Source organism: Protopterus annectens, chromosome 9.part0 (genome assembly GCF_019279795.1).
Source record: "Protopterus annectens isolate FY-2018-M chromosome 9.part0, PAN1.0, whole genome shotgun sequence".
Taxonomy (NCBI): Eukaryota; Metazoa; Chordata; order Ceratodontiformes; family Protopteridae; genus Protopterus; species Protopterus annectens.
Genome location: NC_056743.1, coordinates 1,592,118,719 through 1,592,142,581, shown reverse-complemented (window position 1 = coordinate 1,592,142,581; position 23,863 = coordinate 1,592,118,719). Strand labels below are relative to the sequence as shown.

At 39.2% G+C, this 23,863-nt stretch overlaps 1 protein-coding gene across 1 annotated transcript in view; it reads right to left on the bottom strand.

The window, feature by feature from the left end:
- Window positions 1–8,242: 8,242 nt before the first annotated feature.
- LOC122810725 (transforming growth factor beta receptor type 3-like) overlaps window positions 8,243–23,863 on the bottom strand; it is a 207,440-nt gene continuing 191,819 nt past the window's right edge. Inside the window, exon 5 of the mRNA XM_044082287.1 lies at window positions 8,243–8,434. Coding sequence (XP_043938222.1) covers window positions 8,243–8,434 — 192 coding nt within the window. The remainder of the gene's footprint in view (window positions 8,435–23,863) is intronic.

Below are 23,863 nucleotides of genomic sequence, written 5' to 3'. Positions count from 1 at the left end.
CAACACAGACCATGGACACGGGGAATGGGAGCACTACATCTCCATCACAGATCATGAACACAGGGAATGTCAACATTGCATCCCTAACACAGACCATGGACACAGGGAATGGGAGCACTGCATCCCCAAATCAGACATTGGACACAGACTCTCTACCTGCTAACACACAGGAGACACACTTCACAGGGAGGACAGATTACAGAGTCACTCACAGTCAGGGAAGTGTGGTTTCCCCTAGTGGACACATCTCAGAATCTGTCCCTAGCCCCCATGGACAGAAAGGCACATACAGAGGGGTGGCTAATTATGCTTGCTGGAGACATGGTTACCACTCTTCCCCTGAGGATTCTGTGTCAGTGGACACAACTTAGCATATGAGCAGGATCATCATAGAGGTACAGGGTAGTACCACCACATTCATGGCAGAGCAAGGGTGATGCAGGGTGTATGAGATGACCTATTGGACTGAATGTATTGTATGTGTGACAGATGTGTGCATGTGTGATAGTTTTGATGATTCATTAACATACTGGAACATGCCGTGTGATTCATTCATGTACTGGAACATGCCATGTCCTCTGAAGCCTGCCTGCCAGAGGTGAGGCACCATCCATGAAGTTGTTCCTTTGCTACATCCACAGAGAGTAGCCATTGTGGGCATGGATAACCTAGATCATACTCCCATAGTGCTAGTGGCATTCCCATAATCAAAGTAGTAACTGTAGTGGCACATCTTGTAGCATATGTCGCTCACAGTGATGTAGCATGCCAACATCCAGCTAGGGTTGTGGTACAACCATTGTAACTCCTGGTTGAACCAGCTCTCAAAGATGGGTGCATGCACAGGATGCTCAAACCTCCACTGTGCATGCATTTGACCTGCCCAGTACATAGAGCCACAGTGCTGCAACTGCACTCATACAACCACACCCACAGTACATTTCACACACACACACACACACACACACACACACACACACACACACACACATAGACACACACAGACACACACAGACACACACACACACACACACACACACACACACACACACACACACACACACACATACACTCTTCGACTGAGAGTATCTCTTCACAAATCCTGACACATACACACAGTCTGAAAGCCCATACTTACAACACCACTGTTTATAGTAATACTCCTCAGCACTCACACATTTCCCTTTGAAAGACAATCAAACATGTCAAGCACATTCTCCATTCCCACCAGTGTAAATGATGATAACTGTGCCCTGAACTTTGTACATTTTTACTTGATTTGCCAATGTCTGATACACAGTGTTGTCAGCCTTTGCTTGGGTAAACACTGCCTGGTGTTGGTTTTGTATGCATCATTTTTACTCTAGAGTAGCTGCTTTGCTTTTATCTACTATGTTCTGAAGCTATGTGCAAGCTGCTGCCTTTTTGCTCATGTCAAAACATACAAGGCCCACCTCCATCTGACACTATCATCCTCTCCTGCTGGTTCTTCCACTGACTAGTCTGACTCAGCCTCCACTGCCTGGTGTGCTGGGAACTGCTGCTCCTGCAAGTGTCCAGCCTGCTGTAACTGTCTCCTAAGCATGATACTGTGTAACATTGCACGTACTGAAAATAGTTTTGCACATGTGCAGAGGTCATACTGCAGAGCACCACTAGATGACTCCAGACAGGAAAAATAGGCTTTTAGCAGCCTAATGCCACACTCAGTAATGTTCTTGCTTATGACTAGGTATGGTTGTATCCCTGGTCTGTTTCATTTTGTGTATTTCTAATGGGTGTCCTCAAATAGGGTTACAGGACATATCCAGCATCATCAAGATGCTCTGAGAAAATTCACCACTTGCTAAACATTGGTACAGGTCAGAGGTGTTTCATATGTGGGAGTTGTGATAACTGCCAGGGTGGCCAACAGATACATTGTAGATGATACCCTGTGCATGACATAACATCTACCAGCTGATGGAGTGGTACCCTTTGTGGTTCACATACCTCCTTCCTAGTTCACTAACTGGGGCCTTTATTTCAATGTGGGTACAGGTTATAGCCCTCAGTACCTCAGGTAAATGGGCTATATCATAGACATCCAAGATGGTGCTCCTTCTCTGCTCTTTGATACATGGGAACTACATATGCTTCCCCACATGCTGAAGCATGACAATGAGAAACTTATGGGAGTCTTCTCTAGATAGATGCCTGAGATAACCCCACTGTGTCCCCATTAAGTTGTTTAAAGGTCCCTGTCATTAACAGATGTAAAGCAACTCAAACCTTAGTATACACTACGAAAGGTACTGCATGACTCCCATAGGGCTGCAGACTAATCTGACACATATCCACAATATCTTGTATGGTAAATCTGTGTATATATTCAGAGCCAGATCTAGCATTAGAAGACCTAGGCAGTTGTCTAGGGCCCATGTTGGCTTGGAGGGGCCCCATCACCTGTAAGCAAAAAATGTAAAAAAAGTAAAAAGTAAACCTTTGCTTTCCTATGCCCAAATTAAACCAACTTGGATTAGGACCTTGCAGGAGACAGCATGCCATGCACAGCAAACTGACCAGCATTAGGACCTTGCAGGAGGACAGCACACAGCAAATCCCAGAGTTAGACAGGCTTGTGTAACACAAGTCCTGGTAGAAAACCATGTCCATGTGGTAACAGCAAGCCATGATCAAAACAAGCATGACAATGAAGAGCAGCCAAGATTATTTTTGTTTGCAGTAAATCATGATCAGAGTAAATTATGACAGAGCAGCCAGCTCAGAGTGAGCAGCCAAGCAGTGCTGTTATTTTGAATTTTGACGAAGCAGCCAGTGTGTGTGTGTGTGTGTGTGTGTGTGTGTGTGTGTGTGTGTGTGTGTGTGTGTGTGTGTGTGCGCAAAATGCTCCAGGTAGGGGCACTGTCTAGTTAAGTGGCTTTGTTCATATTCAGACCCTGATCTTAATTATTGGCAAGCAAAAGTGCCTTAAACTTCCACACCATCTGCCAGGTCTCCTTTAATTTTCATTCTTTTTTTTGTTTGTTTTTGCAAATAGTTTGATAGTGATATTATTTGGTGTCAGTGGTGCAACAGATAATATACTTGTTTTCTGCTGCAGAAGCCTGTGGGTTCTCTTCTCATGCCAGGTAGATTGATTGTTGACAGACACCAAATCTTGTTGCTGTCACAGTTGCTGCTGTTGTTGTTAATGTAATTAAGCAATTTATTTTTTAAGGGCAACAGACACTGAATTTATAGAGGAAACACTGAAATGCAAGGTGTTTGCCAGCAGTAACCTCTTCGTTAGTTACAGTTCTTTTTAATGTGAAATTATTCAGATGACTTTTACTTCAGCAAAGATTCTGCATATTGGCTAATGCTGGTGGATTATAATGACAGCACTTTGAGTGGTCTTTTATGGTTGAAATGTTCTGAAACAGGAAGTTTTGTCATTTTTGGTTCATAGATTCATATGTTCACAGGTGTTTACTAGGCTAACAACCATAACGGCCTTTTTTAAGCCTCGCCTAGGTTCATACATTTTTTCACCACTTACTGGAAAAAATGTTAAAAACTACAAATTTAAAACACTCTGACAAGTGGTGCTGTATTAACTAGGGAATATAACTTAATATAATCAGAAAGGTGAATTAAAAAACACATGTATTTATACATAGTCCTAAAAATGTGTGCAGAGTGCCCATGGTTTGAAAACAGCCCAAAGGTATAGTTAATCTGCCACTGGCCAGATGCATGAATGTGAGTTTGAAGGGCAGAGAAGTTTACTGTTGGTCATGCTAAGTCTGTTTTCATTGTGAGACAGTATTGTTTTGTTTAGAAAATGGCTATAAGTGTTTGTGCTTTAAAATTATAATAAAAGTTTTAAAGTAAATCCAAATATCTGTAATCGTTGCAGAAGTAAAGAAGAAAATAGTTTGCATAGCAACGGGTTTGAACAGAGTTTATAGTAAATGGGGACAGATAGACAAGTAATGGGATACTAGAAGGTTTGCGGGGGGACCTGACTGTGGGGGGAAGGCTGATCCATTACTCTGCCTAGGGCTGTATTTGAACTGATCCGACTCTGCACACATTACTGGTCTACTATGTCAGTGCAATGTCATTGAGTCCATGAAACATTAAGCTTGGTTGGATGGCACGGAGCCTCCTAGAGCATTAACACACACCGCCATGGACAGCAGCAGCAATAAGAGCTTCTTCCAGATACACATTTACCAATAGAGCAGTAACTCCTGACATTGTTTAGCAATTCCCTTAGCGTGAATGTGAACATTCAAACGGTTCAGTTATAGAGCGTGCACAGCTCCAACACAAACTTTGTTTATTTGAATTATGAATCATTCTGGCATCTTGTTTTATCTTTTCGCAAACACCAGATCTCTCATTTTAGTAATGTTATTCATTGCCATGTTATTATGTGGCCATTTGTATATACAATGCCGGAACCTGCTGCTTGGCAATCTACAATAGTGTTACATGTGTCTCTGAATCGCACATAATCTGCGAGTGGTTGATTATTCCGCAAATTCACTCACTGTAATTCAAAAATCTTTTCTGAATCCGACCTCTAATTTTTTTTGGAAAAAGTACATTATTGGTAGATTGGGTCCAAAACTAACAAGCTACACTAAATACTTTACCTAAAATGTATCTAAACAACAAACCTAAAAGATATTAAATGAATCCTCACTAAACTAACAACAGTACCAAAAAAACTATCTAAAAGGCAGACAAGATTCAAACTTGATTCAGAATTAGGCCAGAAAACCACCCAGAATATAGTGCATTCACAAAAAATGACATAACCTGAGTAAAACCCTTATTCAATGGGCATTTTGTATAATTAAAAAATAAAACTACGAACTAGATGTAAAAATAATAAAGACAACCATTCCTTATCAACAAAAAGTTTAATCTCATGGCACCTTGGCAGCAAGCCTTCCAGGGAGGATAAAAATGAAATCACCAAAAAATCAATATATGTAAATGAGAGGAAATGACATCATAATTAATCATCAGATAGAATTTAAGAGCACTATCCAGTTACAACAGTGATTAAGTCCATAAAGTGATAATATATTAACATTAAATAAATAAAATATTCTTAACATCACCCCCTTAGTGGGAACAGCAATTTATTTGTTCTAAAATAGTAACTTCCAAACCATTCAGTTTGCCAGTGTGAAATTCAGCAAAGTGAGATGATAATGGGCTATTTATGTCACAATAATGTTTATTCCTAAAATGTTTTTAATTCTTGTAGAAAATGCCCTTTGAGTTTCCCTCCACATAATACAAATTACAGGGATAAATTATATAAACTGCTAGAACAATTAAAATGATCTTATTAATCTAATTTCATTCCATTAATTGCATCATTTTTTACATATCATTGTATGCAAAAAAATGAATGAAAAACAGCAAAAAAAACCAAAACTAATAGAATGAAGACAGTGCAAATGACCCCCCCCCCATGCTCTTTATATTATCAGTGAATGATGGATTTGCTGGTAAACTACTAATGTCAGACAATAATTCCAGGAATTAGAGTTTCATATTTGTTATCACGAAGGGACTGCTGCTAACAGATTGTTTGTTGCAGTCCGAAGACATTGCTCGCTCTCTCTCTCTCTCTTTAAAGGACTGTCTGTTGCTGTCTAAAGATGCTCTCTCTCTCTCTCTCTCTCTCTCTCTCTCTCTCTCTGTCTCTCACTCTCTCTCTCTTACACACACACACACACACACACACACACACACACACACACACACACACACACACACACACACACACACATTTCCTTTTATTAATTTACTTTTTTTTAATTTATAATTGCTACACAGTGAAATGCTGTTTAGCAACCTTAAACAATTGTGACCGTTTTACTGCCTGAGTTTCACAGCAACTTATTTTCCTGCCAAGAAGAGGCCAACTTGTTTTTTCAGTGGACATTACCTGTGCAATAACACACCACTGGAAGACATTTATTCTCCATGCATGGTGGTGATGTACAAATCGCCCATTCTTTGAGTGCCTTTAAAGTACAATATATACAATACCCTAATGTCTACTGTCTATTGCCCCTGAACCATATTGTCTTTCTTCTTCTAAGTGCTTTTAAGGCATAATATGAAAAGTGTTCCTTGTGTCTAGTGTTTCCTACCCTCAGTATTGCAGGATTTGCTCATTAGTCTAGGGAAGCATGGTGGTGTGACAGCCCCCCACCCATTTGCACCCTCAGCCACATTAATCCATTCTCCCATATACACACAAACATTTCACTTCAAAAATATTTAAATATTTTACTCAATCATATAAAACTGTTTTAATGTTTTTTGTATGTAAATGTATATATTTGGGAATTTTTAAACTTGCGGTGGTGGTGCTGCGGTAGCGTTGTCGCCTCTTCTGTGTGGTGACATGCGTGAATGGGCGTTCCTTCATTGAAGGTTGTGCGTTAGGCCCGGCAAGCCAGTACGTAAAAATCTACTGCCAATCATTAGCGGACCGGAGTTCCGCTGTGGCGACCCCTAACCGGGAAAAGCCGAAAGACACAAATTCTTTATTGTCTTTACCTGTTTTTGGTTTGGTAATGGTACAAAAAAGCATTTTACTATTTTGTATACAAACCTCAAAAACATCCGTTACATACATTTATTGAAGGTATTTCAATTTAGTTTTGTTATAAAGTTTTTCATAGTAAATTAAGTTAGTATACAACTTTAACAAAATGGAAATGGATGAAGAGTGGTTATGACATAGGTAATGGTAATTTGTGTAAAAAGCATCAGTTGAGGTTATCAAAATCCTTTCTGATGAAGTCCTAATGGTAGGAAGAAAATGCTGTTAAAAATTTGTTTTAAGTAGCAGAGAGTGTTTTTAAAGTTTTGATTTGAGGTCTTACATATACATACTATCATCTGCTTTTTTTCTTTTGGTTTTATAAATGCATATGTATACATCTCTCTTACTACATATATTTGATACATCGTCATAGTATTGCCTTACTGTTTAGGAAGAAGAAAAAAATAAGAATGATATAGCTGAGCATGTTAAACAGTGGACCAGACAATTTTTCTATGACAATGTATATAATGTGAAGCCTACTTTTTGTCACCAGCCAGATGACCAATGGATAGAAACCCAGCAATGAAAAGTCACTTCCATCTTGTAATGGCAAATTCAGAGAAGAGTGACATGGTGAATGTTGCATTTTTATCACATTCTCCAACTTCTAGTTTGTATTGTCTCAGTGTTTACACACACTCACACAAGCACACAGACGCACACACAAGCACACACAAGTGCACACACACACACATGCACACGCGCACACACACACACACACACACACACAAACACGTCATACCTCTCAACCTCTTAGCTCAATAAATCTGGACAAAGCCAAAAATAATTGGGGACAAAGGTCCCACAACGGGGACAGGCTAAATATAGCACTTATGGACTTAAAATATTGATAGAATTGCAGGTTTTGTGTTAGTGTGCATTTTCTGTAGTATATGAAGCCTGAAACTCAAATGTATGCCATTATTTAGTGACTTCATTCCACAGTTAATTGGCAGAAAACCACACGTTTTATGAGAAACAGACCAAAAAATACAAAGCAAAAATCTGGACATTCTGTGAAAATCTTGACAGATGAGAGGTATGAGACATATATTTCAGAGGTATGGGTAGTGTAACCCCTCATTTGGACTGCAGAGTGGCTTGCCCCACCACAAATAAATGTTTTGTGTTGTGTCAACTGTTTTGAGCAGTGACCTCCCAGTGTTTTAGATATTGTCAGGTAAAATAATCATGTTGACTTAACAGGTGTGATTATTCATTGTAAGCCCATATATAACTGTAAGTACCAGTTTAGAAGGGACAGGTTAAAATCAAAGCAAACTGGCAACACTGCTTTTGTTAAGTTGTTGAAGAGCAGAAACAAGCAGCTATTCAAGGGAGGTACATTTCTGGCATTTTTTTCCTGTGGTATTTTATTTCGTTTACTATTCATAATGCAAAAATGTTTATCATAACTGCCCCTATTCCAATTTAATAGCCAAGTGGTCTGGAGCCAGTTACCTATACATTGCATATACATTTTTGTGACACTAAAACTGACAGCTGTGGTGAAACTGTAGAAAGCAATTCAAAAGTGGAAAATGACTGAGCATTATAATTGTGATAGAATAACTCTAGACAGATTAAAGCAGGTATTGAAAAATAGATAATTTATGTAGAAGTCCCACATTTGTTTCTGGTATGGACAACCAGCAGACTTACATGAAATATATGTTGCATACTGCTGGAAGGCTGTTCCACATTCAGTTTCCATACTACTGGATTCTGAGAGTTAAGGATGAAGACAGCAAGTTTATGCTGAATAGACTGTGAACTAGAGACTGGCTTCAGATGCAGTGTTACCTGTAATACAAAAAAGTTGTAATTATTTGAGGAAAAGTTAGTTGCCTTCACCCTACCTGCAATATACAGTGGGCTAAATAGGTATGTTTGTGAGTATTAATTAGTTCAAAAGCCTAATTTCACATTTTTTTTTGTTCAGGTATACCCAAAGGTATGAAACATTTGAACCAAAATGCACTGAAATGGGTCATTTTGCATCAGACAAATATCAGATTTTCTATTGTAGTCAAGAATTTTGCAGAAGAAATGGAGTAGCCCTCATAGCTAATAAAATGGTGTCAAAATCAGTGCTTGGATACTGCCAAAAAAAAAAAAATAACAGAATGATCTCAGTCAGAGTACAAGGTGAGCCCTTGAATATCACAGTTACACAAGATAATGCTCCAACTACAGATGCAGAAGAGACCAGCTTTATAAGGATTGGAAATAATACCAAAAATAAAGATGTTACATTCATCATTGATTACCGGAATGCTGAAGTTGGTAGTCAAGGTAAAACTGGAATAATGTGCGAGTTCAGCTTTGGAGTGCAAAAAGAAGCTGAAGATAAACTAGTAGAGCTTTTCTAAGATTATTGCACTGGTCTTAGCCAGCACACTGACACAGAGGGATAAAGCCCTAACTACAGCTCAAGTGACGCAGGATCAATTAGTGGCTCGGGAATCAAAGGCACTGGCAGGGAGGGCTGGGCATACCCATCTTGGGGGAGGAGAGTGCATGTCCATGATGCTCCCCGAGATGATCCAAAGAAGAGAGTAGCCTTCAGACATCTGAGTCTAAGAGTGCAGTGGAGGAGGGTAGAAAAAGTAATCAGGGTATATCATAATGTAAAAATTCCCCAGCTGATGGTTGACAACTGAGACCCCTCAAGATGCCCTAAATATCTGCACCAACCTAGCCTATATTGGAGCAAGTCTGAGGGTAATGGAAGAGGCAGATAGACTATTTAAACTCATGTTACCTACTATGTAGTCAGGGTTTCATCCCCCTCTGGCAAAGAGCTGTTCTCTTCTGGGAGCAGGATATAAATTAATCTTTTCCAATCTAATGACCATTATTGAGTTTTCCATAGCTGATTGCACATTTCAAACAGCACTGTAACAGCATAATTTTGCAAGATTTTAAGCAATATCAGCTTGAATCCTATTGCTTTCTGCAGCCTTGTTTTTAGTAAAGTTTTCTAGGGTCTATTTCACTTCATTCTCAAGTATACCTGGCTCTAGATTAGAGAACATACTGACACATGTATCAGTGATGTTAGGGTCCTTCTTATAGAGATCATCTATATATTCCTACCACCTCTTCTTAATTGCTTCTACTTCTGTTAGGCCCTCCCATAGTTGTCTGTTATAAGGCACATACCTGGAAGTTTTACTTAATATCACTAATGTCCTTGAAAAAATCTCTTTTCTTTGCTATTCTTTCTTCTTCCATTTCTTTTCACTGCTCATTTAAATGTACCTCCGTATCTCTTCTTGCTATTATCTGAAACCCTGCATTCTGTTTGACATTTTTTTTTCTAAGTCCTTTTCATCATGGCCATTTTACGTGGTACAGTCCTCAATGTTACCAGTTCTCTTGTCTTTCCCATTCTTTCTTCTTCCAGTTCTTTGCACTGTTTATTTAAATAGGCCTCATCTTTTCTTACTATTCCCTGAAACTCTACATTCAGTCTGACATTCTGTTTTTTCAATCTCCATAACCTTTTACTGTCCTCCTTTCTTCTACCACTTCTGAAGCTTCCACACACAGTCATTTTGCCTTCTTAGCTTTCTTTTTGTTTGTAATACTTCTTGATGTCACTTCCTAGACAATATAACAAACTTCTTTCCTTAGTTCTTCAGATGCTGTATCTGCCAGATCTAATCCCTTAAATCTGTTTCTCATCTCTACTACATAGTCACTTGGAATATTGCTGAGCTTGTATCTCACAGGACTGGATGTTTTTCCATTTTCTACAACTAAACCTTGCAATAAGAAGCTGATGATCTGATCCACAATCAGCTCCAGCTCTTGCTTTTGATGACTGTATGTAACTCTTCTTTGTCTGAGTGCAATGTACATAGCCAATCTGATTTCAGTATTGACAATCTTGTGACAGCCATGTGTAAAGCCATTTCTTAGGCTGTTAAAAAAGTGTTTACTGTGGCTAGTGACTTGTCTCTTTTCCCTCCCTCTTGCTTCATTGTATGGCACTCCTAGCTGTAGGAGCTGGCTGGAGAGGATGAGATGGAGTGGCTGTGCCGGCTCACTGACCCTGCAGAGATGGAGATGTATCTCACTCCCCACAAGGTTGACAGTCAGTGCACGAGGTGGAAAGAGCAATAGTGGAGCTTACAAGAGCTGCTGGGGGGTGTACTCCTAAAGGGGAAGTTAACCCCTAATCAGCAAGCTGCCCACTCACCCACCAAATGACTCTTGCTGGGGATTGGAAGGTCTGACTGGGATTCCTGGGAAGAAACAAATGTGCTGTAAGGCTGGTGCCTAGCCTGGGAATGTCTGGCTTCCATTCTGTGGGAAAATATTGGTGGAACACTGGGTGAGGTCCTGGGAGGATGAAAAAAAGCAGTGATAAATAATGCTGAAATTACCAAACAACTGCACCTGTTTCAAATGCTAGCTAAAGAATACTCAAGAACCTGCAAGCTAGACTCCATCAATATACGGGTAGAGAACTATCAGATGTACACAATAGTTTTGGAAGGGCAGAGATACCAGAGATCAAACTGCCCACATTCTCTGATAAGAAAAAGACAATTGATTTCCATAAAAATATTTACTTTTGCTTTATTGACTACTGTAAAGGCTTTGACTATGTGGGCTATGACACACTGTGGCAGGATAAGGATACCTGGTCACCTTATCTGCTCCCTGATGAATTTGTATACAGAACAGTATGCAACAGTTGGAAATGTAGATGGAATAGAATATTGGTTCCAGGATAGGAAAGTGGTATTATAAGGATATAACCCTATTTACTCAGTTTATATGCTAAGACAGTCATGGAATCAAACTGCTGGGAAATATTTACAACCTTTTTTGCATATCCACAAAACAAACAGCACCAGAATTACCCATTCTAAAGACATAAACATTGCCTGTGATATAAATATGACCTGCTGAAGAGACAGGTATATATCCCAGAGACTACCCTGTCTCTGGAACAGGCTCCCCATCCACATGAAGTAGAGTTCCTCCTTAACTCAGTTCAAGTGTAACTTGGACAATTAGATTGGAAACTGGAAATTCATCCCTGTCTTAGCACCCATACCTCTAATGGACACAGGCAGCCTGTAAATGGTTCATCTCCCAGGCCCCTGCTTGTAAATATTTCATCTCCCAATCTCCTACTTACACTTATCAAGGTACCAGAACTTGTCAGAGATTTGGGATGCATGGCTACACTTAAACAGGAAAAAGACAAATAGCCAGCACTCAACTGGAGCAAACATCTTTTAATGTACAAAAACAGACCGGTTTCCGCCCACTGGCCTTTTTCAATGTAAAACACCATCAGTACATAACCCACCTTATATAGCCAAACATAATGGAATAATTAAACCCATTAAACAATTATTACAAATGTTCATTAAGACCAGGTGAAAACAGTCCCCCCACAATTTCACAATCCAAGATTTTTCTTTTCTGTTTAATACATTATGCCAACCACTTTTCGTTGATCTGTGGCCCAACACTCTATCAATAACAATAAATTTAAAGGTAGCTGTCTTATGCATGATGGTATGTTTATATAAAGCATTAGCTAAATATTTATTTCTAATACTACTTAAATGTTCTGAAATTCATAAATTTAATGGTCTGGAAGTCTGACCAACATAAAAAGCTGTGCAAGAGCAGACTGCGAAATAAGCAGCCCAATCACTGTTACAATTACCACACATCCTAACAGAAAAAAAACCTTAGATGTATTTCTACTTGAACATTCTTTTGTTGGACAAATACATTTACAGAAAGAACAATGGCCACAAGGGTAACAACCAACCACTTGTGTGCCATCACATTTTGCTTTTTGAGCCTGAGAACCTGCCGTCCTTGCAGAGGTCTTGGTTTGGGGATACACTTAAACAGGCCCTTGTGGTCAGTAGCCTAGAAAACACCTATGAATCTATGAACCGATATCACTCTGATGGCTAAACGTAAGGAAGAGTTGAAGAACATGTTGATGAAATGTGAGAGCAGAAAGCCCAAAAACTGGCTTGTTTTTCAGCATGAAAAAATATATAATTATGCCACCTATATCAGCTCTTTGCAAATAGAGGGGGAAGAGATAGGACAGTTACAGGTTTAATTTGTTTTATTTTTTGGGGCTCAAAGATCTCTGCAAGTGGTTATTACAACCATGAAACAAAAAAGGCAATTACATTTTAGAAAGAAATCTATGGCAATAAATCAGGATAATCTTTTAAAGAACAAAGACATCACATGGTCAAAGCAAGTCCATGTAGTCAAAGTTAAGATTTTCTAGTAATAACACACAGCTGGGAAAGAGTATAAGAAAAGCTAAGCATTGGAAAATCAAAGTTTTTGTATGGGAGTGTTCGAGAAAATGTTTGAGCATTTTGTGAACTGTAACAAGATCAGATCAGTCAATAATTAATAAATCCAGACTGCTTACTGGATGGCCTGATAGTAAAATGAAACTATGGATACTTTGACCACATAATATGTAGCTATGATTCACTAGAGAAGACACTGATCTTGGGAAAGCGAAAAGGGTGAAGAAGAAGGTGGCAGCAGAGACTAAGGTAGATTGAAGACATTACTGAAGTTATGAATATAAATTTGTGAGAAGTTAGAAAAGCAGCTTTTGACATTCAAGCATGGTTTGTTAAAGACCTAGAGGTCACAAAGACAAATTTGAGTTGGGTACTATTCTCTGAGTTGATTGCACAATAAGGTGTCAGGCTTTGGATGGAGGTTTCATTTTCCCAGGTGAGTGCACAGTAAGGTGTCAGGCTTTGGATGGAGGTTTAGATATTTGAGGTGAGTGGGTAATAAGGTGTCAGGCTTTGGATGGCGGTATAGTTCTCTGAGGTGAGTGAACAATATGGTGCTATTCTTTTGATGGAGGTTGAGTTCTCTGAGGTGTGTGTATGTGCAATAAGATGTCAGGTGTTAAATGGAGGAATAGTTCTCTGAGGTGAGTCCCCAAGTTCTTAATACTGCATATCTTCCCTCTCCTTGCCTTAGCTTGTCTTTCCAAACCTCCTGATGCCTCATCATTACCAAATCCCATTTTTTTAACACTCCGCCATGACTCTATTATTGAAGCCTTAGCTACTGTTTTACTCAGTACCACTCCTGACCTTTCTCACATTCAGGATTTCCTAACTTAATCCCCACCCTCTACCACATATTCTTTTTACCATTACTAATCATTGTTTCCCATTTAATATCTTTTTTTATTTATTCACTATTGTTTCCGTGGGTTTTATCAATCCCCATTCTAGTTTATATCTTCTAACTTTCTGATGTATATCTCAGTTAGTTTTTACCACGTCTCTTTCTTGTGTACTCATATTTATACTGCCACTAACACACAACCTTCTTTTCTCTGCAACTATACCTCTGCGCACATATAGAGCCCTTCCGACCAGACTAGATTTTAATCATTAATTGAACTTGCTAGACCTGCTCATCTAACAATGAGACAGCCCCTGTAACAGCACATGATATAAAAATGCAGCTAAAATGCTGAAGGGCAGCAGATGGTGATTTCTAAAAATGCATTTCATATTTGATCACAGTGAACCATATTTCATGTTTCCAGAAAAATACAATATGCAGATTTTATGACCCTACCTGTTAATCCGCAGAAGTAATTAAAATTAATGTTTGCTCTTAAGTTGAATCACGTTTGTGAATAAACAAAGAAACTTTCAGACAGACTTATTTACTTATTTATTTATTCAGTTTGTTAATCAAGTAAATGAACTGGTCAGCAGACCCTTTTCAGCCATGACCCATGCACTACAGCACATTACAATATTACAGATGCACATAGATTAACATCTGAGCAAAATAAATGGCATCTTTTGAGTTAGTACACCAGTTAGACACATTGTCATTTTGCAATGAACTGTCTAAATACATTTAAGATGTGCACTGACTCCTTTTACACTTATTTGCAATCTGTGCAATTGTTAAACAGTTTTGCACAAGTGAAGGGTTTATACTTAAAAGTACAGCTGTCATCTCTGAAACATGAGCACTTAGTATTGTTAAACAGGTAATCATTCGGTTTACTTTTAAATAAGTCCAGAGTGTTTTGTTGTCTAACATCAGCAGATACTCCATTGCAAGTTGCCTAGCTAACAAAATGCTGTTTTATTTGTGCTGTTTTTGAAACATGGCCTAATGAGGGTTACCCTTTTCTTGGCTATCTCTCAGTGTATAGTTAGGCTGCTTTATTTACAAACTTCTTTTAAATGAGGCACAATGATCCATGTTTACAATTTTGCAGATTTGTAACCTAAGGAGGAAAGTAGCTCTTTCAGTAATTGATAGTTAATGTGTTGCAGCAATTTGCAGTGATGAGTGCATGGTTCAGCTAGTAATGCAAAATGGCGGATTTTGTTAACAGCTATTTGCATTTAATTTGTGTTTGAGTTTGAGTCGAGAGTTAACATTGGTAGAATATATTCTAACTTAGGGATTAATATGTTTTTTGGCTATGGACATGCATGCTGTGTGGGTAAGGAGACAAGTTGGTGTACTGCCTTGTTTATAATATTGTCTGTATGCTTAGTTGGTGTAACTTAGGGTGGGGTCTAATGTTATTTCTGCTTAGTTCGACAGTAACTAGTGGCAGTTGGTGGCCTTTTGTATCTGTGATCTTGATTTTGTACTATCTTTGGAAGGTTTTGTTGAGTGTGCAGAAGCATGATATTTGACATTCTGTGTTGATTAACAGCATATTTGTATTTGTCCAGTGATATAATTGTGTAAAACTCATGTTTTTTTTGAAGGGAGTTGATGTTCCTACTTGATTCTAACAGTAAGGTATCATCAACATATAGGGTTATGTTAAAGTGGAGAAGGTACACGGCTACATCATTAATAAAGAGAGAAAATAGAAGGGGACTCAGTACAGATCCTTGTGGTATGCTGGTACTGAATGCAATTTGGGCAGCGAGTGAATTTCCTCCACATATTTGAAAAGTTTTATTTTAGCTATAGTTAAAACTTGAAAAGTTTTATTTTGAAGTTAGCTTGCAAATCAAGTTAAGGTAACTTAAATTTATTGAGTTTATTGATAATTAAAATTTAATTGACAGTCTCCCTAATTACCAAGGCATCATAATGAGTTAGTTTTGTATTAGGTATTGCTTTCTACTGATATGAGTTAAAGATGTGGAATAATTCTTGAACAGCAGAACAGGACTGATATACTAACTGGATGGTGAGGTGACTGACTGGAATGTGTTCACAGAGTTGGAGCTAGAGAAACAGTCAGGCTGGTGCCAGAAGAGAAGGGTAGGTATCAGCATTCATGGGAATGTAAAACTCCAGAGCCAGAATACCAGAAAATGGACACATTTTGCCAATCTACTGAAAGATCCACAGAAATACATCGTACCAGCAGACCACATATAAAACTGTGTTGTAGGTACTAGCCTCGGTTCAGATTTAGCTGTTGGGAAATAAATGTGTCTGGTCATGGCAACAAATGAGGTCCTGCTGCTCCCTATATTAGGTACTGGCAGAGTTAAGGAGTTCTAAATTGGAAGAGATGGACGGTAGGAGTGAGAGACTACAATGGATCTTTTTCTGTATTTCAGACTTCAGAAAGTAGGGAAAAGTGTCTATTTCAGGGATCACACATTGACAAAATGTCTACCTGTCAGTATCTACAACAAGGAGAAGGACAATATGAGACTGGGTGTTCCTAATTTCACAGCTGAAGGGTGCATGAAATAAGAAGAAAAACTGTGTAAATGATAAGGGCATATATACCTTTTATACATAATAAAATCACGCTTGCATTTTGCTAAAAGTGTGCTTTTCTATAGTTTGTGGATCACACATACACACACACACACACACACACACACACACACACACACACACACACACACACACACACACACACACTGGCTGCTTTGTTAAAATTCAAAATAACAGCACTGCTTGGCTGCTCGCTCCAATCTGGCTACTCTGTCACAGTTCACTCTGATCATAGTGTGCTGCACACAAAAAATAATCTTCTTGGCTGCTCTTCACTGTCATGATTGTTTTGATCATGGCTTGCTATTACCACATACAAGTAATACTTAAACCTCACATGATTTTCTACCAGGGCTTGTGTTACACAAGCCTGTTTAACTCTGGGATTTGCTGTGTGCTGTCCTCCTGTAAGGTCCTAATGCTGGTCAGTTTGCTGTGCATGGCATGCTGTCTCCTGCAAGGTCCTAATTCAAGTTGGTTTAATTTGGGCATATGAAAGCAAAGGTTTACCTTTTACTTTTTTTTTTACATTTTTTACTTACAGGTGATGGGGCCCCTCCAGGACAACTGCCTACATCTCCTAATGCTGGATCTGGCTCTGAATATGTAGAGAGGTTTACCATACAAGACACTGTGGAGATGTGTCAGATTAGTCTGGAGCCCTATGGGAGTAATGCAGTACCTTTCCTAGTGTATACTAAGGTATGAGTTGCTTTACATCTGTTAATGACAGGGACCTTTAAACAACTTAATGAGGACACAGTGGGGTTATCTCAGGCATCTATCTGGAGAAGACTCCCATCAGTTTCTCATTGTCATGCTTCAGCATGTGGGAAAGCATATGTAGTTCCCATGTATCAAAGAGCAGAGAAGTAACACCATGTTGGACTTCTATGATATAGCCCATTTACCTGAGGTACTGAGGGCTATAACCTATACCCAAATTGAAATAAAGGCCCCGTTTAGGGAACTAGGAAGGAGGTATGTGAACCAAAAAAGGGTACCACTCCATCAGCTGGTAGATGGTATTCCATGCACAGGGTATCATCTACAATGTATCTGCTGGCTACCCTGGCAGTTATCACAACTCCCACATATGACACACTTCTGACCTGTACCAATGCTTACCAATTTATTTACATAACTGTTGGCTGGCGCAGTGACTCAGTGGTAAAATGTTTGTCCCTCAGCTCTACTGTCCAGACTTCAGTCCTGACAAGTAGTGGCTCCTATCATTGAACAGTAATACCTTTAGCTTACCCTAAATAGATTTTTCTATGTTGGAGGGTTTCTCTGTTTTGCAGTGCCTAAAAAAGACACTATAGGGGCTGACAATGTATTGGCCAATATCCAAAAGCCTAGTGGCAACCAGTGGAAACCATCCCTGGCAAAGCAGCATGGCCTGTAAATCATGTTCTCCTGGGCTAACAAATACTGGACACTCTTGGAGTGACACCAGTTGCTAAGCCAATTATTAAAGTCAATCATTTTCTGTTGGTATTGTGGCATCATTCTTGGAGATGGCAGAATGCTGTTCAATGCTAGGATCATACTCGCCTGTGACACATATTCTGAGAGCTAAATCGTGTCTCTCTTTATGTAGTCCAGGAGGTACATCTCAGGTCATTTATACCCACATGGACTATGACTGAGTCATACTAGTACTTGGAATTTAGTGACCTGAGTGCCTGTGTGATCTGGCAAATCCCAGCCCTGGCAGGCAACTGACCATAAACTTCTTATTCAGCCTGGTGACAGGACATCAGTGTGTCTCACAATGGAGTTTTCTATGACCAAAATATTGGGTTGTGTGGTGTTATGCCTTACAGGCTTGGTAGTTAAGACACTATGAGATGTAGTTTTATGTGATGTGATAAGAGTTCTTTTGTTTGTGTGCATGCAAAGTTTCTGAAGACTGTATCTGGGAGGCCTTTGAGGTTGGGGTAAGTTACATGTGAGCACCTCTCCATATGTGGGTTTATGTGTCTGGTCCTTAGTAAGTGTGGTGAGTGTTGTGTGTGTCAATAACAATCTGTTTGGCATTTTTTTGTGTCTGTGTGTGAGAGACTTGCCTCTAGTGACTTTGTGTAACTACATCTCTCACAAACTGTATTCGTCTGTTTCAAAATTAAGTGGTTGTCAGTGGACATATTGCCTCAGGATGCCCATGTCCACCAAGCTGATTGTAGAGATAGCAGGAAAGTGCCTATCCATGTTTGCATGTCCTTAATATTTGCTTTACAATAAAACAGAATGGGGGTGGGGGTGTTTGCAACAAGACAAGGGATGGGTGCTTACATAGCTAGTAATTAATCTATGTGGTAATGCTGATCAGAGCACAGACTGATTGCTCCTTGAGTATCATGGGACTGTGAAAAAGTTCAGAGGTATTTCCAATAGGATAAAGTACAACTTGCAGCGATTGCATATATGTAGGGCACCACTAACAACTGCTGCGCAAAGTGGCTGATGAATGAATGAATAAATAAATAAAATAACCACTTGAATCCATCCACAGACAGTAAAATAAATAAAGCAGTTAAGTTCAGTCTGTACAGCATAATCAAACAGTTCAGTCATGTCTGGACAGGACAGCAAAGCACATTATAAAGCTATACCCAGACAAATAATTAAGCTGCTTGTTCTGCCAACTAAGCTAAGCAAGTCCAGCAAGAGCCTAATAATGTAAGTAGGAAATACGAGGATACCACTGGGACAAAACTGTGCTCCTTTTGATACAAACACAAGACTGTACTAGCAGCACTATGCATGCAGCATTCATCACACAGGTCAAACAGGAGTTTTAAGGTAAACTCCAGAAAAGGGACATATGGCTAATTGCTATAAACATGGGTTCAGTATACCAGTCAAAGCAGCAACATATCCTGACAGTTTCAACTATAAATATAAAATTTTCAAACAAAAAGTAACAAAACAAATAAAAAACACTGTTAAAAATAACCAAAGACCTCCTTGATACTGAAAGCTAGAAACAGAAAGTACCAAAACACAGAACTGGCCTAGAATGTTCAAGCCACCTAAAGAAATTGTTTCCTGATGTGTAGACTGCAATGCAAGAAAAATGGAATTCCAAAGAATCTCTGCTGTCTCATGACATATGATACTGTCCTTGGGTTAAAACAGGAAACAATCTATTTAATTTTTCTGGAATTCACTATGTTCTGTTTGTGAAATACCCAGAAATAATTAAAGTTGGCGAGTAAATAAGCAACAAGGTTATTACAGCAACAGCATTAGTGTTTGCCGGACATAGCATTGGCAGATAAGGATCTGTAGTTTTCTAGCTCAGAGTTCCATGTGTCTACAGGTAGCCAGATGTTTAAAAATATGACACATCTGGTATTTCTGGGATTTCAACATCAAGATGTAAACATCACTGCCCATAAAATAAATTACTTGAGAAAATGGCTCAAAAAGTAAAGTAGTACTTGTCTTGCTGAACAAGAGAGATTTTCTTTTGCATGGTTATAGATGAGAAACTGGTTACATTCATATTTCATGCAGCTACTGAATAAAAATGCACTTTTCTTTCACCTGGTTGGTGGTGAGGAGATTGTTAAAATACAGGTTTCTTGCTGCAGCAGTGTTTTTAAAATAGTGTGGAAGACTGTAACAAAGCCAGAAATAGTGCAGACATTGCAAAACAGTATTAAAACTTATCCTCTAGGCCACATGCCATTGCCAAGTATCAAAGCCGACAGTGATTCAAAAAGAAACTAACTAGTCTTACATCTATAAAATAGGATGAGGTTTATGACACTGGTCAATAAATATCATGCCCCCTACATCATATAACGTTCATACATCCAAATGAAAAACATATGGAGGAACCAGGCATGAATAACACATTTTCCACTCTGTATATCAGATCTTTGTCTCATAGGTTCATAGGTAGGTACTAGGCTAATTGGCCCTGGGGCCTATACAAGCCAGCCAAAATGGTACCCTGGCTTTTGCCACCCAAGAAAATTATTTTCCTGTGCCACTGTCGAGCAGAGCCACAGAGGTGATCCCCAGGGTGAATTTCCTATTTCCCATCCAATCATCAAGATTTTTCTTGAAGAGTGCTAATGAGGAGCTTTGTTTGATATAGATAGGTAGTTTATTCCAGAATATGGGAAGTCTCTGAGACAGGAATCTATCCCTCCGGCATGTTCTGTTTATTGTGGTGACAAGGTTTAGGTCCCTAGAGTGTGTAGCTCGGAGGGATTGGGATTTCTTTAAGTGGAGCACGTCAAACAGCTCTGGGTTTGACATAGCTTTGTATGTTAGGTAGGGATTACCTCTGAGTAGGTGATATGCTGCCCCCACTTGCCCAGTTTATTATCACTTTACATGAGTTGGTTCATCACACTTGGAACGCAGAGAGACACACAGACACACAAATTCTAGTTTCTTTTCAAGAGGTCAGATTGTATGTTTTAAGCAGTGTTTTGTTTCAAATGGATAAAGTCAGTTTTAACTTAATTTTATTTACATGCATAAGCCAAAGCATGACTACAAATAATACAAGAAGAGTAAAGAACAATAAACAATAAATAATCGGACAATAAGTAAGCAATACTGGAACTTTAATAAATAACAAACACAAACATGCATAGCTAACAGATCAGCAAAGTTGACACAGCAAGTAAAACTCTAAAAGATCAGTTACAAATGAGGTTGAACAGGTAGTTCCCACAACAGATAATATTAGACAAGACTTGGGTGAACAAATCCCTGTTGATGACATGAATAGCCAAGGCTACTATATCTGAGGTGTTGAGCTTCAGTTGACAGTGAATAATAATGGCTCCAAAATGGAACCTTGAAGAATACCATAGGTGACCGGGTAGGATGTACAGAAATGTATGCCTGACACTGGCCAGAGAGAGAGACAGAAGACAAACCAGTCCACAGCCTTGCTGGTAATGCCACAATAATATTGTAACTAGTCCATAAGGATTCTGTGATGTGTCTTAAGCTGACGAGAAATCCAGTAGGACCAAAACAAAACAGTGACAATCATCTATCATCATAAGGTATCTGAAGACCCCATTTAGGTCCATGCTGTGTCTTGAAACAAAGCCAGACTCAAACAGATTTTGCCAGTTGCTTTCTAGTAGATACAAATCCAGCTGTACATAAGTAATCCACTTTTCAAATACTTTACCCAAGAAGGGAGGGTTGAACATAGATCTATAACTGTCTAGAATGCCAGGGTTTAAACCCAATTCTTTCAGGATAAGTGTAACAAAGGTCTACTTTAAGTAGTTGGAAAATGCCCATTTCAAAGAGAGATGATGGCAGTCTAGTAAAAAAGTGGGCCAATATCACCAAAATAGGACATAATCTGTCTGGTTAAAGATTGGTCCAAAACAAATGATATGGTGTGCATGGAGGAAACTACAGAGATTTGTTCATTGTAACTTGGTAAAAAGAAGTCACACCATTTAAAATCTGGATCTACCTCCATAGGATCCCCCCCCCCATATACCCTGCCAGTACAATTTGTGCAAAATCTTACCCAACTGGGGCAAGCTTGACAGCAATACATGAGCACCCAAATCAAATTCTTCTGATGTAAAATATTTCTCAATAGCCAGGAAATCTGGACTGTACAGATTCCAAACATTAAGGGCAAACTTGTGCTTAAGTCATCCAGAAAAATGCCATCTGAGCTACAGTCTTCACCCAGTCTTCCTCAAGTCATGGAATTCCAGAATAGCCTATGGCTGTCATGGGCTGAAGTGAAGAGGGTGTATATGACAAAGGGCTAAGGTAGCCAGACTGGCTATAAGTGATCTGTCATAGGCCTTGACCATCTTCTGAGTATCCTCAGTACCACAGTTCTAAAGTTTCTTGGGGAATATGTTTTCTAGGGTGAGCAGATTAAAATTCCTGCACTGAACCAGACCCAAATCTGGGGATTTTACTCTGTGTATATTAGTCTTGAACTGTAGAAGTAAGGGATCAGACCAAGTCACCTGTTCAGCCAGCAAGTCATTGGTCAAATACAAGGATCAGGTCCAGTGTTTTGAGTTCATCATCATCATCATCAACTACCCCTTTTTTCCCATTTTTTACATATGGTCAGGGTGTTGTGTCAACGATAACTACTTCCTCATTTTGGTGCCATTTTCTTACCTTCTTTAGGCCTTAATGTCTGACAGTTGGAGTGTTTCTTTCATGCAGTCCAACCATCTCTTACCTGGACATCCTCTTTTCCTCTTGCCTTCTTTCTGTCTTTCCCAAATCTTCTTCACCAAATAATTTTCTTCTTTCCTCTACATGTGCTTTAACAACTATACTGTCCTTGACCTTCCATTCAACTCCATCTAGTTTAACTTTTGATTTGAGGTCCTCATTTGTGCCACAGTGCATCCTACCACCCATCTCAGGCACACCTTCTTCATCACCCCTACCTTCCTCAACATCTCTGCCTTCGCTGCCCAGGATTTGGTGCCATACATAAGTACTGGTCACACCACTAGTTTGTCCACCTTACTTTTCAGCTTCTATGGCATTTTTCTGTCACACTACCCCTGACATTTTGTGTCAGTTTGCTGCAGAGCCTCTCATTCTTTGACCTTCACATTCACACTTCCCTTCTTCTCAACCACACTTTCCAGATCCCTTATGCTGTTAACCTGCTGCATTAGTTTCCATTCTGTCTCAATGTTCAACTTTTTCAGATTCTCCCATTTGCTGCATGACAATTATCTCATTCCATGTGCCTTCAGTTTTGCATTCCATCCTTTATCATTTACTGAAATTGTTGTTCGTAGTCTGTGTCTAGTAGCACATTGTTGGCAGACAGCAGATTTGTTGATCTGTCTCATCCACTTTGTTTTTTAATGGAGTCCATTACTAGAATGAAAAGTAGTGAACTCAGAGCTGAACCCAGATATACACCTACTCCACTGGGAAAACCTCTGTGAGTCCGAACACTGTATGTACCTGTGTCATTGGGTTCTTGTACATAGCCTGCACTAAATCTACCCATGCTTCTGAGACTTCATATCATCTCAGAACTGCCCAAATCAGCATTCATTGGACTTTGTCATATGCTTTCTCCAAGTCTAGGCTTGCCGAGTTAGACTCTTTCCTCTTCTCCACTATCTGGTTCACTGCAAGCGTTGGTTAAATTCTGATGCATCCTAAACTGATCAGTCACCATCTCCAACACTTTCATGCAGTGTGATCTGTACTGATCACAGTTGTGAATGTCCCATTTGTTCTTGTGAAATGGCACTAGTTTATTCTCAAGTCACCAAGGATGTACCTCTTTTTCCATACTCCGATGATTACCCTCAGGAGCTATTTCTCCCCTAACTTACAAAACCTTTCAGGGAAGATAAAGCACTGTTGACTAGAGCTTTATGATGTTTCTAGCCTCATCTACTCCTGCTATTTTATAGTACACAAGCAGTCAGCCAACTTTGTTTTTAAGACTCTTGT